Below are 20,000 nucleotides of genomic sequence, written 5' to 3' on the forward strand. Positions count from 1 at the left end.
AGACATTGTACTTCTTACCCTGTGTGACCTTAGTGTTTTTGCGTACAGACGTTCTCAGTGGTTTGTGTTTTGAGGACATTAGTTCCCTAAAACAGCTTCAGGTTTTAGATGCCCTGTCCTTGCTTTGCCATGCAAGTGATAGCTACAAGGTGGGAGTAAATCCTCCGTGGCTCTTTCCTGGTTTGAGGAAGGATCTTCTAACTGCTGTTCATTCTCTTTTTCCTGTTTGTTTGTTGAGCTGAACAAATCATGGCTGACCCTCTGCTTTCTTCCTGCTTGCTAAAACCAGGAAACATTTTGATTCACGAAAGTGACATTTTATAGAAATGACACATGGCCAAGCAACACTTAAGGGATATTTCAGCTCAGTTGTATTGAGTAGTATTTTGGAGATGCAGCCGGTACGTGTAACTCCTATTCTTCTCTTTTTGATCCATTTTACAGTGGAAGTATTTAAAATCAAGTTCCTCTGCATCTCAGATACTTCAAAATCAGCAACTCTATATTTATCACATTAACAGCACAGACTGATCCTCATGAATGTGCTCCTGCTTAACTTCCAAATAAGGCTTTCTGAATGAAAAACAATCACTGGCACGTGCACACACAGTGTCAGGCCTTGGCTTTCATTTGCTAATTCTTTTTGTTTGCTTCATCAAATTCAGCAGGTAATATTAAGCAGGGCAAACTGTGCATCTGAGGCTTCGCTTCATGAAATCACTGCTTTAACCAGTAGATTATTTTCTGTAGCTTTGAAAGTCTGTAAGTTTCATGCACAAGTGCAGTAATCCTGGGCAGCTTCGTAAGGAGAGTCTATAATTTTTATATTACTATTTTTTTTAACTTTAAAGCTAATGTAGCAAACTGCTTGAATGTTTTCACATTACTTGGTGCTTCAAGTGGGCTTTCACACTTAGCACTGCTCGTCTTCATGATTATGCAACAGAATGCAGCCAAGGCTGGTGGAGTTTAGTATTATATAAAGTACATTATTTAGGAAAATTTTCCAGATTGAAAAGCGCTACAAAGCGTTTAATTATTCTAGTTAGGATGCAACATGGCTGCAACCCAGTATAATGAAGCATCTCAATGAGGGGGCACCCATGGAGTCGGATGAGAGATCCCGGACCAGGGATATAGGATACAAGTTCCCACTTTTTGAGGCAGTTGCCAGTATTTCAATCTTTTTTTATGGTTTTATGAACTTCAGTTCCTTTCAAATGCATCACTTACACGGGGAAAGATGATTCTCTGATGCAGAGAAGATGTTTACTGTATTTAATGACTTCCTTAAATACAAGAAGAAAAGAAACAACCAAAAACTTCCCTTTCAAAGTTAGGTTTGTTTTTCAATAAAAAGTAATTTTTCTGCCCTAATTTTAGAGCATTCTTGAGGAATAACTCGTGTTTTCTTGACAGCTGAGGGTCTGGCCCTAAGCACCGATTAGCGCGTAGCTTTGCCGTTCTTCAGAAATGAAAGCCTTCTGCAACTGGAAATGCTGACTGCTATTTTTAGCAGAGTTAATTAGCATTGGCAGCCATGTAGTTACATGTCAAGAAACACTTTCAGATTTTACCTTTCCAACACAGCTAACAGCAGGTGGCTTTTCTTTCTAAAAAAGCCCCTTTCTTACATCTATCCAACAAATAAAGTTGTTAGCCTCCAAGCATTCACCAGCCTAGTAATAATAACAATTGAAAAAGTTGCATGGAAATGCCGTATTTTTAAAAACCTGTTTGTTTTTAGGGTCTACTACTTCCTCATCAACGCTTCAAAACGAGGCTGAGGTCGGTGACGATGATGTCTTCACAGTAAGTGCATCTCCCTTGAGGTCATTCTCCTTTGTGCTCTGGTTTTACACGGTCAGGTTTGAAAGGTTTAAGGGCTTTTTTTGTTTTATTACCTGGGATTGGTTTCCGGCTTTAATTACGTTTGTTCAGTGGGTGTGTTTTATTTGATGGAAGCATAAACCCTGCAGAAGGTAAACTTTTGCAAGAGTATTGGGTTTCTCTTGGTCTTCCATCGCCATGTGAAAAGCATGACAGAGCAGAGCAGATGTTGTCAAGGCTGGAAGCAAGCGAATAGTGTCCCTCCAGTTTAATATGCCTTGGACTGAGTGGTGTGTATTCCTCTCCATATAAAAGTACAGTAGGTAGCTGCTTCTGAGGTGTGCAGTCAAGGAAATGAAGTTCTGAAAAATTGCCTTTATTATTGGGAACAAAAGTCAACCTTGAAGGCATTCTGTGCGTACGTGAAGGTAGAAAGTTCAAACAGCAGGAGGAAGGCACGCTGGCACGCCAGCTACCCAACCAGCGGTGGCTGAAGGAGGAGTGAGTTGCTCATATTGAATTTGTGGTAATGTCTGAAATGCGTTTTGGAGCTTTTTTGAAACAGGAGCGGCTACTGTCCCTGCTGCACTTGAACACTTGAAAAAGGAGGAGGGGGGAAAAAGCAGTTAATATGTCAGATGAAACTGTAATCCGATCACGGATATTCCATGGACCGAAAAAAACCCACGCTCACAATGAATACTTTGTTTTATTACGCTTATTTACCTGGCACCACTCACAACTCCCTTCCTTATGCGATAAATGCCCTCGTTGTGTGGTGCAGGTAAGGGTGGGCTGCCAGGTGGGATGTCCTCGTTCAGGTCCTTCTCTGGGACACCCCCCTGCACCTAGGGAGAGCAGGGCAGGGCTGAGGATGGGGAGAAGTGCCAGCCAGCCAGCCAAAAGGTGGCTTTGAGGGCCAACTCAGCTGGCGTGGGACTGGGCTCCGTGCTGTGCTCCGACCCAGCTGCTGGCACATCATCTGGCCTGTCCTTTTGTCATGGCTCGGGGAGGCAAACAACAGCAGGCAGGGTTAAAAGGTGACTTCCTGTGCTCGGCAGCAAACCCATCATTAGCAGCTGCTTCCCAGCTACCTGCCAGGGGTGATTTATAGGCGCAGAGCTGGGGGAGGCCCCACTGGAGCCAGGGTGGTTTACCAATTTGTGCTGTTCTGTCCCCAAAGTGGGGCTCTCCTGTGCTTGTTGGAGTGGCGATGGTCCCTGAAACACGCCTTGCGTGGGCATCCATGTGTCAGCTCTCGCTGGATTAGGCACAGAAATGCTCCGTGTTAAAGCAGTGAAAAGCAGCCTGCAGAAACAGCAAAGGAGATTTTTTTTTCTTTTTTTTACTAAAATCCTGCCAGTTGACACCTTGGGAGTGCTCCTGTATTTCTCCACGAACCCAGTCTTAATGTTGATTTTTAAACTCCGGTGATGCTTGTTACCAGGGGGAAAGTCCAGGAAGTCTGGATGAACCGTGCACCCAGCCCACTCCAACTCCTGCATTCCACCAAAATGCTGAGGCTCTTCCCTCAGCATCACCCGGGTGCTCATCACCCGGCATCTTGGCTTTCTTGGGCCGAATCTCACGGTAGTCTTTAAGTTCTTTGAAGTTCTTGGCTTGCCATTTATCTGGGAATCCTGGTAGATGATGGTGGAGCCTGAGATCTGCATAAGCCAGAAATAACACACTGAAGTGTGTAGTGCTTTTAGACTGGAAGAAATTAATGTGCAGCGTTTTTCTGGGATTTGCTTTGTGTTTTCTTATTTTTACCCTCCTGTTTCATTCTTTCCTTACGCTCCTTTTAAACTTGTATATGGTGGTTCATTTGGTCCTCCTTGCCCAGAAAACGTTCATTACAGCTCTCCTTGTAAATGCTTTTCCCCAACCACAGCAACAGATTTTTAGGGTTTGGCTTTTTGCTCTTTTTTAAAGAGAAAGTACATTTGCTCTTTTTATTTCCTAAGGTAGTTATTAAAATCTTCACAGTCCTCCCCCCTCTCCCACACATGGATGAATAAACTTGACTGCGTGCGGCAGAATTTTCAGAAGCATCTGCATGATTGAGTCATTTAAGCACTCATTTACGCATCTCTGAAAATCCCGGCCGCCGCCGCTGCCTCCAGTCCTTGCTGCAAGGTCCTGCCTCTCCTTGAAGATGTCGCAATCTGTTCGACCGCTGCGGTCCAAAATTGAAAAGGGCTTTGCAGATCACTGCCGCAGCTCGGGCAGCGGTACCCTGCCCCTCCTTTATGGTACGCCCTCCCTGGCGGTCGCTCTGAAGCATGGGTTGTGTCTTTAGAAACGGGGCTCTGCCATTTGATAACTCTCTGCTGTGCTTTAGACCTGTAGTGACGAGAGAAATCAATACAGCCCTCTGTTCTGACAGCCCTACCTAAGAGAGCAGAAAGCTGAGGTGTATGGAAGTAAACGTCGCTGACTTTGGGGGAAAAAACGCTAATTTCGAAACTGAAATCTCCATTTAGAAGTTAACAATATGGAGTTGTGTTTCTTTAATTCCAGATCCTCAGTAGAGCCCATAAATGTTTTCCATATGTTAGCAAATAAATTTCTCCTGTCTTGTACATTATAAATCGTCCTCTCAAGAGATGCAATCTGAGTAAGACTAGCCATCCGCTCCGTCTCTGCTGGGGGAAGCATTGTCTTTGCAGCGGGCTGAGATTGGTCTGTTTGTCTTCATCCATCGAGCCTGCATCTTCAGACTTCTTTAATTAACATTCGCTTCGCAAATACCATTTAATAAGGATCGAATAATTCTCTCGTTCCTCAGCTGCAGAATTTGCTGTATAATTGAGTTCTTCTGCAGATTTTTTCCTTAATCTACACTTTTACTTTCAATTACAGATAATAATCCCACATGACCATGAAGTGAAAAATGTGAAGTGAGTCCAAGGAAAGAAAGGTCAATGTCTTCCAGAGTCTGCAGAGTGCCTGAAACAGTCTCTTTTTAGCAACCCATCCAAAAAGCAGAGATGTTCATTTTGAAACCCTATGGCCAGTGTAGCTGAAATGCCGCTCATGTGTTTTTCAGATAAATGGGCAGTGTTGTGCCTGCTTTAGTACTGAAGACAAGACTCCCACTGGCAGGAGGAGGAACGATGGCTCCTGTGTCCGTTCTACTTTGGGAACCTAAAAATGACTACAGTCCTCTTTTGGCTTAACAGGAATGGGATAAAAAAAAAGCACACAAAGAAAACCAGCCTTGCTAAGTTTCACAATCATGTTACAATGATAGCTGCTTCCTGTAATTAACAGTAATTTTAGAAATCATAATGCTTGTTGAAAGTGAGACGTACAGAATTTTGCAGATGGTGAAGGTGCTATCTAGAAAAGCGTGGCTGAGCTACAGGCTTAGGTTCATAGACATCCAGATTCAATCCACTGCTTCTCTTGCAGATTTCGGGATCCTGGCTAAAAGCTTGCTTGCCTCCTTTCCCCAGATGCAGAACGGGTGAGCTCTCCTCCTTCACTCAGGAGACGTGGACACACTTTGCTGCTATCAAGTCTACCCGTTGTTTTCTCTCCTGTGGGTAGCTAGCGTTCTGCTACTAAGATCCATACCCACAATCTCCAGACTCATTTCCGCACAAAGCCGTGTGTTCAGGGCAATCCCACACCCCTCACTCCCCTTCCTCAACACAAAGATGTTCCCCTGTTGCTCGGGGATGCTGGAGCCAGGAAGCTTGTCCCACAGCTTGGATGCTGCTGGCGTTCATTGCTGGGACAGACACGATGCTGGCGGTACGGGTTGTGGCAGATGTTAACGTTACAGCCCTCCTCACATCTCTTCTGGTTTCATAATTAAAAAAACAGATTTCTCCCTGCTGCCTTTCCATGAAACCTTTTCCCTACTTTCATCTCCCATGTGGGCCTCAAGTGTGTTACAGCCTCACTATTAAAATTTATAAGATTTACGTTAGTTAGATAAACACTAAATCTAACTTTTCTTGCTGGCTTGGTCGTTTCATATTCAGATGGTTCTTTTAAAGAACGACTGTAGCTCATTTTCTTTAAAGTACATGCGTAGAGACCCAGCCCAGTTACTTTGGATGGCTATACTTGTGCATTTTTGAGTTCTCTATGAGGCTGGAGCATCCCTCATCCTACCCCTCCACGGAAAATGATGTTGCTGAGCATAGAGAAGCATTGAATTGCAAGATTTATTCCTTTCATGAGTTGCACTTGGGGATTGAGAAGCAGCAAGAGCCTGCGATTTCCTTTTTCTTGAGGCTAAGATACAGTAACAGAAAGGAAAAGCTCCTTTTGGCAGAGCAGAGCTCTGGATGGTAGTGGTGGGGTGCAGTGCTTAGGTTGTCACTGCGAGCAAAGCACCATTGATTGCTCCGTAAGTCTGAGCAGAGCAGCTGGGGACCTGTCACAGCAACAGGGCCAGGGGGCATTGCCTGTGGTATTCTTGCTTAGCAGTGCACAAATGACTGAAGGGTTCAGCACTCCTAGCCACGTCCTCTGGACTCGGGGCTGGTATTGTAAAGCACAGCTATTCGAATTGAGATTAAAAAATACATAGAATCGTAGAATCACTAAGGTTGGAAAAGACCACTAAGGTCATCAAGTCCAACCATCAACCCATCCCCACCATGCCCACTAACCCACGTCCCTCAGCGCCACATCTGCCCTTTTCTTGAAAAACTCCAGGGATGGTGACTCCACCACCTCCCAGGGCAGCTGTTCCAATGAATTACCACTCACTCTGAGAAGAAATGTTTCCTAACACCCAGCCTGAGCCTCCCTGGTGCAACTTAAAGCCATTCCCTCTCATCCTATTGCTGGTACCTGGGAGAAGGGGCTGACCCCCACCTCGCCACGGCGTTTTTTTTTCCCGCCTTTTCCTCAAGTCGACTTTGTCTGTATGAGTTTGTGTCGGTCAGTAGGAACAGTAACACTCTAATAGATTTTCAGTGGGGAGAATCAAGTGGAAAGTTTTTCTCTGGCTGTCAGGTCTTTATAGTGGTGCGCTTCTCCCTTTCCTTCAGGTCCTCCAATTTCTGTTAAGTAATACTGGAAATTAACCCATTTATTTCTAATTCTTATACAAATGCAAGCGAGTTCTGCTTATTACAGTGATCTGATACAATTGTCCCTGAGATGGAGATGCCACCTAGAAGGGTAGCTGCTGTTCTCTTCAGTCCATCAGAGGAATGATGACTACTTACCTCACCCTATAAATTGTCCTTGTTCACTCACAGCCTGTTGGAAATACAAAAGCTGCTGTAGCACAGAAGCTGTCGAGATATGCTATACATAAAATCTGTTTATTCTTACATATATTGCAGGTTCATTATATGTGAATGAAGAGCTTAGGTGAGCTGATGGGAGAGATAAGCAAGGGGTAGATTTGAAGCTTTGCTTCTTTTGAAAGAAGGGAGGGGAGACAGGTCTTCTAAACTTATGCATTGCCTTAACCTCTAAGGGGTAAAGCAGGCTGAGATCAGGAATGCACTGTTCAACGCTGTTCTCAGATGCACTGAACTTCAATTTGAGTCTTCAAAACAATTTTTTTCCTCACTTTTTTTCTTGCTATCTCTCCTTTTTTTCTCAACCTGTACCAGGTTGGTTGTTTTACCCCACAGTCTACAGGCGCCCAGGTCCCTTGCAAGGAGGAGGTGACCTGTTGCTCCAGCAGTTCTGGCTGGAGGAAGCAGTCCCTTCAGTGAATCACAGCCCCTGCCATGTGGGGCGTGTGCGTGAAGACTGGCAAGCAGCATCTGTTGTTCAGCAACAAATTATTAAGCAGATAATATCTGTGTTGCGCTCTCCTGAGCCTTGCTGTCCTGTAGTTTTCTGCGTAGCTAATTAGAGTGGTGATGTGGATGTGTCAAACTGCTTTGCTGAGGGTAAGCGATTCCACTTGTCGCAATTCTTTCTCTAAGTTCTGTTTTTATAGTGTGTTTTCTGGCTCCATCCCATTCCCATATACAAACGCAGTTGGTTCTGCAGTGGGATTGGGATATATCCTGCAGGAAACTGAAACCTGATCTTTTGCTACAATGGAAGTTTCCTTATAGCTGCATCTTGCCAGAACTTGTAACTCAGTGTGTACCAGTCAGGTATCCTTGTGTTCAGCTTGCTCCTTTTCCCTTGCTCCAGTGATAGAGGAGATTTTTGTTGCTTTGTGTTTTTAGCACTCCTTTCTTCTTTTCCCCATGCTTAATGATGATAGGGTGACATAGTTAAGTGCGCCAGCTCTTGCAGTATTATCCTCACTTTAATTCTTGTGTTGCACATAACCAGTCTTGCGTTCATTTAAGTGATCTCCCAGCTTCCAAAAGCCTGTTTCCTTGTAATATGCAGTCCTTGGAGGCTTCTGGATGGAAGGGTATCAGCGACCTGCCTGTAGGATTTGTTGTCTGAAGGTGAATGGAGCGGTGCGCTGCCAGCTGTAGTTTGTAGCTAATGAGTTCTTGCTCTGAGCGTGTTGCAGCACCGCTTTGCACTTGCGTTCAGCCAGCTGCTTGTCTTCCAAAAAAATAATTTGGCTGCGTGGTAATATACTGCAACTATGTGATGAGTTAAAGTGTGAAGCTGTTTACGAGCACGTTCCCTTCTAATTCTCCCAAGGAGTGAAGGAGAAGTGTGCAGGCTGCTGTGCCATCCAGAAGGGCAGTGTGCGTGCTGAGATTTGTCCTTTGGGGAAGGGAGCATGCAAACAGCCCAGCCTGCCCCACATCTGGGGCACGTGCATTTCCCCCTGGAGCTGTGCACTGGTCAGGGTGAAGTGGGCACTTAGCAGGAAGATTTAGCAGCACAATTTGTCTCTGACATGTTTGCAGCACGGTGGCTTTGCGGATATCAAGCTTTTCAGTGAAGCTTTACAAAATCAGTCTGTGGCCTCTGATTTTGGCCTTGCTTTTTTTTGTTCAGCTGTGGTTCCCCAGGCATTTCTTCAGCACTGTGTAGGGGAGCATAGGTGAGGGACCTGATTCAAAGCAAGAAGCCCAAGGAAGCACATTTGGTTCCCCAAAACTTGAGCACCATACCCAAAACCACTGCCAAGGATTGCAGCTTCAGTTGGCTGCTGCAAAGCTGGCGGAGCACTGCGAGGCCCTTCTTGTTTACCAGCTCCGGGAAGTTACCCCAGAACTGTCCGTGTAAAAGAAATGAATCCTTTTCCAGTGGCTTAGTTCCTGCAGGGCCAGGGAAGCTCTTGGCTGGACCAGACCTCCAGCACCCTGCTCGTGTTGGTCCTGCACTGCCAATGGATGTGTGATGCTCTGCAAGGCAGCTGGTGGAAAACAGCCACGCAGCTCCCCCTGAAAACCTGTTGGCAGTCCCCACACTTTGCTTCTCCAGGCACTTTTTGTACTGTTGGCTGAGCGGGGCAGATGGGGATCTCAGCACCACTCCTTGGGAGAGGGGCTGTGATTTCCACACACTGTGTTTTGAACACAGGCAAATCGGGTTGGAATCCCATTGTCTCATGTAATAGGTATGGGCAAAAAATAAAGAAAAAGTAAATTAATGTAGAAAGTTCAGGCTGCTTGGAGTGTGCACCCAAGTTTTGCGAAGTCTGACCATAATTTGGTTTTGTCATCTGAATCTTTTTTTTTTTTTTCATTTTCTTGGAGAGCTCACAAAGAGGAAGGAGGAGTTTGGGAAAGCTAAACAATGCAGTGTGCTCTTACATGAGGCTCCAAGAATGATTGTTCCTTTAAAGAGACAGGCTGCCCTTTTAAAAAATAAAAAAATCAAAGAAAATCCTCCGATTGACCCAAATCCTGCATGACGATGCTGCCCACACCCCAGGCTTGAATTGGTTTTAACTGAGGCCCAACAAAACCATTCCCCAGAATACAAAAGCCCTGGGAGTTCAGTATGGAACTCTGCCCAGCACAGAGATGCTTTATAAACAACTGCATCTAAATAGCCCTGTTCCCTCCCCTCACCTGCCTAATGTGTTTTGCCAAGGGTCTGCTTTCCCTGCGTCTTGTAAATATTTTATGAAAATTAAATCAGAAGTGATTACAGCAGGCAGTTCATCTGTCTCTGGTTCCGTCTGCAAGAAGAGAGGGAAGGCAGAAGTCAGTAAGTGCCATTGCATTGTTAAGCAGAGCCTGACATATTTACAGTGCATGTGAAGAGGGTGTTTTAAAAGTTTGCATCAGCTGTTAGGTTCTATTTTGGTGATGGATTCCAGCTAAAATAACGTGGATGCTCAGAACTGTGTGAATAAATGACCCCTAACTGACTTCTTAAAATATCATATCAGTCTGCTGTGGGAAGTCTGCATTCAACTGATTTTCCTCTCTGTTTGCATCCGAGTGTATTATATAGGAGCAGTGTGCCTGTGAACTAGGAGGCTGAAGCATTTCGTCTGTACATAGCAAAGATGTGAACGATGGACTGGAGGCTCCAATTCTTGCAGCTAATCTCATTTTTGTCAGTATATCCCCCCTCCCCAGCCTTATTTTCCCCCTCCCTGGGAGTTTCTGCATGGAGGAGCTGAGACTCAGTGCTGAGTTATGTAGAGCCATCTGTTCCTGGCTGCCCCTGGAGCTGCACAGGCTCTCACCATCTTCTGTGCGCATTGCTCAACACCCGCCAACTGAGCTTCATTCCTTTATTTCCTAGCATCCACATCAGTCTTCTGAAGGAAAAACCTTTTCGGCAGCTCTGGGTGTGGTAAGTTCCCTCTTAGCTCCTTAAAATGAGGAGCCAGCGCTTCCCTAATTAATGGCAGCTATGCTGATAGCAAGCATGTCAAAAACTGAAAACTTCAGAGAGGAGCTGGGACCCGCACAGTGGTGTACCAAGGCAGTGATCTGCTCCGTCTGGGTCTGCATCCTGCTGTGAGGCGGGGCTGCCTTGGTCTGGGCTTTTCTCTTGTCACGTTCTGCTTTTCGCTTCAGAGGACCCAGTGCAAAAACATGGCATGGTACACCAGCCCAGTGGTGGAGTAAGGGAAGAGAGATTCTCTAAGGGAAGGAGATGTCCTGTGCATGCTGTCTGGCCGCAGTCCTCCCTGAGCTTCTGCAGGGAGTATCTCTTTCAAATGCCTGCCTTTGCAGAGTGGTGTCCGGTGCCTCGTATCACCGGCGAGCAGCTAAATGCAAAAATCTCTGTGAGGTTTCCCCCGCGGCACATCTGATTGCTCGATGTATCGTTTTTAGCCGTGTCTGATTCTCATGTGTTCATTTCAGGCCTTGCAGCGAGCCGCTAAGCCACATCTGTGGAGCATGCCGAGCTGATAGGCGATGCCAAGAGCGGCTTTAGCACGAGCTTAATAGATACGATCTCGTGCACAGAGTCCTTGTAAATGCTCCTCCAAGTTTTGCTGACTTAAGGCAGCACAGCCACTGGGACGTTTCTGGCACTGAGCACCATAACCACGAAAGTTTAAAAAGAAAAAAAATTAAAAAAAAATAAAGGTAGCGGTAAAGTGTCTGCCCTAAATACACAGGGCACATTCAGTGAGTGGAAAACATGAAATCCTTTTCTAACTCTCTTGAATAGAGAGCAGTAGGCGTTGAGACAAGAACTAAGAGGTTTGATCTTCCCTTCTCCGTGACACTCAGAAGTGCCGTGTCTCTTTAGGCTTAAAAATAAAAGCTAGAGGGGAGAGGAAAGAATTGGTCTAGCAAGATTAGGCTGAAGGAGTTCTGGGAGACCATATTTTATCTTAATTTCTGTGGAAAGGTGGAAGTTTCTTTGCCGTGCATCCAAAATAGCTCTCAGACTTCCTCTTTGCAAAGTTCATAAACAGCAGAGGCTCTGCAGATAAACCTCAGCTTCAAGCTCAGGTCCGTATCATTGGCTCTCTTTACTGCCCTGCAGACTTTATCATTTTTCCTTTCCTCATTGATAGTGCAGCTGTGTTTTCCCTTTTTCCAGCAAGTGAGGAGGGCCGTGCACACTTGTGCTGGGGCTCCCGAGCGATTGTACCTAGGCAGAGAAGGCAAACAGCGGGCTGCTTGCCTGTTTTCCGGGCTCATCCTCAAGCTGTGATTGATGACCGAGTGGTGCTTCTTTTCCTGGGGATGATTTTTTGGATGGTGAGACAGCAGGCGGCTCCCGTTCAGCATGCACGGGCTTCTCGCAGTGAAAGCAGGAGCCGCCGTGGGAAGGTTGTGCAGCTGAAGTCTCTGCCTCGGTGAAGATGAGACCCACCACGTTCTGTGTTTCTACATGGGCTGCATTCAGAACCCCTCGGGTGGGAGTGATTCAGCAAGCAGACCTGCTGCAGAGCAGCGTGTGCAATAGAGAACAGGTTAGCACGGACAGCTCATGCTTTAGAAAGGCCAGGCTGGCACAGATCTTCAATTTAGAGCCATTACTTGCAAAACTACATGTTCAACGTAGTGATGCTTCTATTCCCCATTGCCTTCTCCATCTCGTGTAGCTGTGAAAATCCTAGCAAAAGAACAAACCATCTTGTTTGACCAGCAATTATTCTTGACAGCAAACTTGCTGTAGCTGGCTGAGAGCACTTGTGGAAGCTGCAAGCAGCAGTGTTCCCATAAATTCCCTCAGGCAACTGATTTCTGACAAGCTGCTTCGTAATTTGGAGATGAACCATTCTTCTTTTTCCTGGTCACCCTGGATGTTGCACCGTACGAAGTGAAACTGTTCTGGGAAGCCTGTGGAGGCAAGGTGATCCATCCAGATCAGTAGCTGGGGAAGGAGAAAGCTTTTTGTATTTCTCATCAGTTTTTATGATTGATACTTATCTCAGAATATTACTTAGGCACCTGATTAGCCGGCCGTTCTTGTGTAGCAAATCCATTTAAATGAGAAGTAAACTGTGGTAAATGATTAACATAATCTTCTTTACTAATGACAAGGTTTTTAAAATTGAATGAGTCACTTCTTAAATTGTGAGAGGGAAACAGGGACCAGGGACGCTTTTTTTTTTTTCATTTTAATGATCACAGCACAACCATTTGCATGTAGAAGTGCAGTGTTTTTTCTCAAAGCAGCCATATCAAACATGCAGTACGTGTGCTCGCTCAGATACATACAGCTCACTTGCAAAAGGAAACGTGTGGCGCGGGTTTTATAAAATTACTATTATGGCCATGATTAATGATTTTGTTATCCGAGCAGCAAAACCACAAGACTTTGCAGCCACCGTAGCAATCACAAAGCTCCGGTACGTGCCGCCCAAAATTCGCTAATTGAGCATCGAGGGCATGTTGAAACGGCATTTCTTCGAGGACTCACTGTTCCAACAGCTTTAGGTTTGGGTTCATTTCTCTTCTGTGACTATTGGGCATGTTTTCAATAGTTTTTTCTCTCTCTCTCAAAAAACAGTGGAGCCAGATTGGTTTCAACAGGCTTTAGTGGAAGACGGTGTTTCTCTCAAAGACCAATGGTTTGGATGTGTTTTCCATCAGTAAAATAGCCTGATTCTGGAGACTGCGTGCTTTCTAGATTTATTCCCTTAAGCAAGTGTGTTGTATTTGGGTGACCTGCAGTAAACCTCTAATGTCTTCCCCCTCTGTCATCCTCCCCCAGATTTTCACTGCTGTGGTGGTAGCAGAAAATCCGAGCCAACGTGGTCTTGTGTGGGACAGGACTTGTTTTCTGCTTCCATCAGGGGTTAAGTCCTTTCCCTTGAGGATGGTTCTGACTTTTACCAGTCACCAAGTTCAGATTCAGTTGCAGTTCAGTGGTACTAAGGGAGCAGCACAGCTTTCAGGGCTTGAGCATCATATCTTTGATTCTCAGTCACTTAACTCTCTTCTGAAAGCTTCTGTATGGCTTCTTGAACCACATTGTAACTATGGGATTTATCTCAAGTCCTTGCTTCTGTTTGAACCTTATCTAAGCACGTTCCAGTGAATGTCTTGTGTTCTCTTCCAAAGGATACGAGAATAATCACTTCCTATTCTCCTTCCACATGGGACTCATGATTCTATAGACTTCTTCCTTCTCATCTTCACATTTCCTTCCATTATCTCTTTTCCAGGCTGGAGAGACCCAACCTCTTTAGTTAGCTGGTATTCAGAAATCATGTCTCTGATTGTCCTGACTATTGCTCTGGGAGTTTTGCCATGGTGGAAATCCCCTTACGAAGATTTCTGTGCTGCTGCTTGTATTTATTTTTTTTTTATCTGTTGTTGAGCTCTCAGTCATGGAGCTGCCTGTTTTAACCCCAAGACCTCTTTTTCTCAGCAGCGATAGTTATTTCAGAGTACATCATTGTACATGGCAGATCAAGGTGTTCCCATCAGATTGCATATTAGTGGTAATTAGAGCTTGTTGTTGTTTAACATCTGGTCCTTCAGCAGTACAAGATTCTTAAGCAAGTTTTCAGGGTCAGCTTTCATTTTTACTCCCCTGAATAACTTCGGTGTCATGAGAAGGTTTTATCATTGTGCTGTTAAGTCCATCTTCTTCAGCTTATAAATAAGTAAGCTCACCAGCACAGGTGGAGATCTGGGGGCTTCATCCATGACCTTCTTCCCGCTCTTCAAACCATTCATTCCTGAGTGTTGAGAGCCTTCTTTTTTCTTCTACCAAAGCTTGGTGAGGGATCTTTTGGGAAGATAGCAGTGCTGATTTCAGCTGAGAGTCAGCAAGACAGCCCTGCAACCAGTTGCCTTCAGCCTCGTCAGCCTGGAGGCAGCACAAACTTTTTTATGGAAGAGTGAACAGAGAACTAGGCTTGGATATCTTACTTTCTACCTTTCTTCGTGCTCAGAGCAAGTGTTTGCATTGGCATGCTGCCTCTCTAATCTGAGGACATTGAACATGGAAATGAAGCAATTTTTAATGCGGTTAAAGCAGAGGCCTGAGCCTCAGCCTCATTGGTATGCTGCAAACAGGTTTTGTAGCCATGTCGACACATGTGGAGGAGAGGCTCAGTTGCCCTGCTGGCTCTGAAGGAGATGAAGGCGTGGAGCAAAGGGTAGATAAGGATCCAGCACGATAAAAATCACTCCAGCCTCTCTTCCAGTTGCCTCTTGCAGAAATACGGCCTTCCCCTTGGAGCCGTGTGTGCATTCAGCAAACAGCACACTTTGTGGGGGCTGGTTATAGCCTCTAGCTGCCCCACTAAGATTATCCAGCAGTTATATCCAGTTCAGGACTTCTTTCCATCTAGCAGAGCAAGAGGGTTGCAGGCCAATGTATGCCACCTACTCCAGTTGAGTGAGTTTCCCAGGCTTCTTTCTGTTCACCGTGAGCACCCGCAATGTAGTTGGAGCATAGCCATGAAGGCTTGTCCAAGCAGGGCTCAGCTGCATTTCCACTGAAGGTGAAGGGTCCTGCTGGCTGGCACGGCACTGTGCTAAGTCCTTCTTCATTTTTGGCTCATGACAGTCAAAGTTTAACTTTGAGAGCACACTGCAGGGCAAAACTGCCTGCAGCACAGGGTATATGCCTTTCTGTTCTAAGAAGCTGAAATTACAGCTCTGCATCCAGGTCTGCGCCACATGCAGTGCAGAAAGGTACTTGTAGGAGGGGGCTGTTGTAACTAAATCCTAGCTCTTCAAAGGTTTTCAAAATAGCCTGGAAGCTTGATGTTATTTTGAAGTACTTTTGCTTTTAGAAGCTGCTGATTTTGTCTTGGAAGTGTCCCCAGAAAGTGCTAGATATAATAGGACTTGAAGTTACAGGCACAAAACTTAGCTTTGAGGTGCTTAAACCCCAGGTGTGAAGCACCTACATGTAGTAAGAGATGATGACTAGGATGACGAAACCATTAAAAGAAAAAACAAGAACTGAATACCACTGCAGTTGCACTTTATAGGTGTTATTAGTATAACTTAAGGCTTGTTCTAATTCTAAATACTTGATTTTAAAATAATTGGAAAAAAAAAAACATGCAACAATCTCACATGAATTAAAAGTCGGTTCACAAAGGGTGGGTCAGCCATTCAAAACTCATCCTGCTTGTTGTGCTTCTCAGATAACCCAGTCTGACTTCATGTCACACTGCAAACAGATCTGTGTATTTGCTTTCAACAAAACAAGGTGGCAGTTCAGTGCTATACCAGTCAAAATGGGTCGACAAATATTTTGTGCTGTAATGCTTTAAGGCGTGTTCACCTTTGGGCAGCGTCTTGCAAAGCGTTGTTTTGAGAATAAACAAATAGCCACAATGACTGTTCTTGTCTTCTTGGAGTAAGAGACGTGTTTAGTACGATTCATTGAAAAATAATATTTAGAGAGTGCATTCTTGACCAAGAGAGAAGGTTTTTCAGGTAAAACCGGTCTTCTGCCATTGTTGATATAATCACCTTCCTCTGTTGAGTTTGCGTCTCCACTAAATGTTGTGGCAAATGGAAGCCTCTCCATTGGACTTGTCTTAACTGCAGCATGGGTTGCTAGTTGAATGGGGTTGGAGATTTTTCTTAGTTTGAGGCACCAATATTTTTAGAACGTGTCATGTTACCACTTCTCTGTCAATGGTACCCATGGGCAAAAGGAGCCATCAAGAGGGTGTTCACCTAACAGCTGTCCTTTGATATTTGTGGTAGTATGAACAATCTATGAAAGGAATTAATGAATGTCTGGATATTGGAGGGAAAATACAAAGGTTGCTTCCGAAAGTAATGCCTCCTATTTTGTTCACTGTCTTGATGCACAACGTCAGAGGCAGATGTTGAGGGGAAGGAAGGGCCATGAAGAGGGGATGGTGAAGACTGGGTTATCCTGCTGTGCATTTTCCAGAAAGATAAATAAATATGTTAAAAAGCTGCACATATTGACAACATCATGTTATTTCATGGTGTTTCACCCTTTCATGATCATTGCTGTGTAGCAGTGTAATTAATGAACCTAGAGAAAGTGAGCACAGTGAGGTAGGAATATATAAAAATGTAAGTAACATTCATTGCACATTAAAGATCAGTGACAAAAGGAGAAGAAAAAGCCTAAAACTTCTAAAGGAAAGCTGAGTATTGAAGCAGCCTGCTATGAACTGGAATTCAGCATTTGGAGAAGAGTGTTGAAAGAAGTTTTTTGACTTAACAGGACTCCTGAAGGTTAAAAAGAAACCAAAACATAATTTTTGCAGTCCTGAGTGCGCATCAGGACATAAATGACAGCATCATTTGAAGGAGTTCAAATGTGTGCTTCAGAGGTAGCTTCCAGTGTGAACATTCACCATCGTGCAGTGCCCAGTACAACAAATAACGTGCCAGCCGCATACGAGTGGTGTTAACAAATATGTCACTGGTGGGCTATGGCATACTTAATTTTTCCATGTGTGTGGCAACACATTTTATGGCCTGGCAACAGACCTGCCTCTTTGAAGAGTTTTATGTGAAACCTGATGACGCTGCCTGCTGTCAGGTGTTGCCAATGTCGCAGGTGTGTGCAAAGTCTGTGAGTAGCAAAACATCTCTTTTAAGACTGCGTACTGTAACAACTGAACGTATTAAAAGGTTTTTTCCCCTTCCCATTTCAAACAGAATGCAACAGATAGCTCCTCCAACTCCTCTCAGAAAAGGGAACAGCCTGTGCGAACTCTGGCTTCTCCAGCATCCTGCGAAAATAGAAGAATTTGCACTCGTGGGCACCTTCATGACCATTACAGCTCTGACCACTACCATCTAGAACAAGTAAGGCATTTTTCACTGTTAGGACACAAGGGGTTGTCTCTATCATAGTTAGATAAGTCCTCACAGCATATGGTTCCGCCTACACCAAAAACACTCAGAAAATCTCCACTCCTTTCTCCTTCTAGTTTTAAGTGGCATCAAATTATTAAAAAAAAAAATGTTTACACTAATTTAAAACATTAGGTTTTATTGCAGTCTTTCCAATACTTAAAAGGAGCTCATAATCAGGAGGGAGACTGACTTTTTGCATGGTCTGATAGTGACAGGACGAGGGGGAATAGTTTTAAACAAAAAAAAGGGAGATTTAAATTAGATGTTAGGGGAAGGTCTTTCTCTCAGAGGGTGGTGAAGTGCTAGCACATATTGCCCAGAGAAGCTGTGGATGTCCCCGAATCCCTGGAGGTGTTCAAGGCCAGGTAGGATGGGGCCCTGGGCAGCCTGAGCTGGTGGGGGGCAGCGCTGCCCTCAGCAGGTGGGTTGGAATTAGGTGATCTTTAAGGTCCCTTCCAACTTAAGTCATTCCATAATTCTATGATCCTGCATGCAAACAGCTTATTAATCTTTTCTCCCTCTTTATCTCCATCCTTCCTTCCACAGTCAGTACCACGATCCTACCGGCACGTCAACTTTCCAGATGACGATGAGGAAATAGTACGCATCAATCCTCGGGAAAAGATTTGGATGACTGGATATGAGGACTATCGCCATGCCCCAGCTCGAGGAAAGAACTTCGATCCTGATGACGTGGACTCCTACGTACGTTTTGCCAAAAGCGAGTCCTCAAAACACGAGTACACTTATCCTTACGTAGACAACTCAGACTTTGACCTGGGTGAAGATATCAAGGGTGCTGTGATAAAGACTCAACCTGTCAAATTCAAGCCCAGACGGAAGGAGGATGGTGAGAGGTCACGGTGCGTGTACTGCAGGGACATGTTCAATCATGAGGAGAACAAACGGGGTCAATGCCAGGATGCTCCAGACCGCATCAAGACTTGCATCCATCGAGTGAGCTGTATGTGGTGCGCAGACACTATGCTCTATCACTGTATGTCCGATCCAGAAGGAGACTTTACAGATCCTTGTTCGTGTGACACCAGTGATGAAATGTTTTGCCTCCGGTGGATGGCCCTTATCGCCTTGTCTTTCATTGCTCCATGTATGTGCTGTTACTTGCCGCTTCGGGCTTGTTACCACTGTGGGGTCATGTGCAGGTGCTGTGGTGGAAAACACAAAGCTGCTGGATGACTACGAATGAGTTCAGTGTGTGATGTTTTTCCTGTAGTTCGGGGAACACATTGGTTTTGGAGCATTGAGATCACTTATTTTGATGCAGCCACTGTGCCCAGCAGCATCCAGAAACCACCAGTTTGGATCATTTTACATTTGATCGTCTGGGGCTCACACTGCATTGATTTGCTCATCAAGTGTTCTAACTAACTAACGTACAGCATAGACTTTTGTATTATTAATCTGTAATCAGACAGACTGTCTTGTACATGTTTATATTATTTTTTCAGTTAAAATGAGTTTAAGAACTGCTTTAAATGGTGGTGGATTGTAGAACATCTCCAGGTTGTGTCCGTCTTGCCTCTGCTTGCACGGTACCATCAGTGTGTTAGCAAGTTTTGACATTTCTCTAAGCGGGGTGGTGTAGTGAACGAGATCTCACTTGGAAGATATTTTAACTTGCTGTCAAGTTCTTGTGTGTATGGAAGGTGTGCTAGTAACAAACTTGTACCACAACACAGTATTTCTGTCACTGGTTTTCTTTTGTTTTGTTTTGTTTTTTCGTTCTGTTTTCCAAAGCCAAAATAGCCATGTAAGCTGCAGTTTCTCTTCTAGAGTCCATCGTCATTTCCTTCAGCAAACATCTTAAATTATTTCTCTGTTCTTAAAGCTCTATGAACGGAAAGCAAAGCTCAGTTACCATAGTCACATAACCATTGAGAATCTGGTAGTTCTCCTTACCTGTAATCATTTCAGACCACTACTTGAAAGGGAAACTTTAAATTTTAGTGTTTTCTTTTTTCCCTAAATAACTTTGGAAAAATAAAACTGTGTTTTCAGAGTTCTGCCCAAAAGAAGGGAACTTTTTCTTTAGACAGCCATGTCATGATTTGAGTATAAAACACTACAGTTCCAGATGAGGAAAATTGTTGTTATGCAAAGAATTATTAACAATGCAATGTCAAAAGCACTATTGTAGTCCATGGCAATTCTGGGGAAATGCTGCATTAAGTGGTGGATTATATGGAAAATAGTATTTGTTTATTTTTTTTCTGTATAATACGTGAGCACGAGAACATGCGTGTTCACAGTAGAAACTACATTTAGCAGTCGAAACAGGTATTTAAAATCAAAAGCCAGGATGTTAACCACCACTTTCATTTCCTGACCTACGGTTCTGATCCTCCAGATGCTTACAGATGTTCAATATGTAACCAGCATTTGTGTAATTCTTTGTATAGGATTAATCATGGGAGTTGTCAACGGTTTACGGGCTGGTTTGGCCCGGTTCCGTGATGAATGGGGCGGGGGACCCATGGACCCACGCCCTGGTAAAGGGAAAAGGGAAAAAGGGTAGGGAGATGGGCCTGAAAACAAAACAGCGGCAACGAC

General features: G+C 44.5%; 1 protein-coding gene across 1 annotated transcript in view; it reads left to right on the top strand.

Annotated features, from left to right (window-relative positions):
• Positions 1–19,989, top strand: part of SPRED2 (sprouty related EVH1 domain containing 2) — a 30,903-nt gene extending 10,914 nt beyond the window's left edge. The window contains exons 4-6 of the mRNA XM_021390225.1: positions 1,748–1,812; positions 17,229–17,378; positions 17,976–19,989. Coding sequence (XP_021245900.1) covers positions 1,748–1,812; positions 17,229–17,378; positions 17,976–18,626 — 866 coding nt within the window. The 3' untranslated portion in view covers positions 18,627–19,989. The remainder of the gene's footprint in view (positions 1–1,747; positions 1,813–17,228; positions 17,379–17,975) is intronic.

The sequence above is a fragment of the Numida meleagris genome, chromosome 3, assembly GCF_002078875.1.
Source record: "Numida meleagris isolate 19003 breed g44 Domestic line chromosome 3, NumMel1.0, whole genome shotgun sequence".
Lineage (NCBI taxonomy): Eukaryota > Metazoa > Chordata > Aves > Galliformes > Numididae > Numida > Numida meleagris.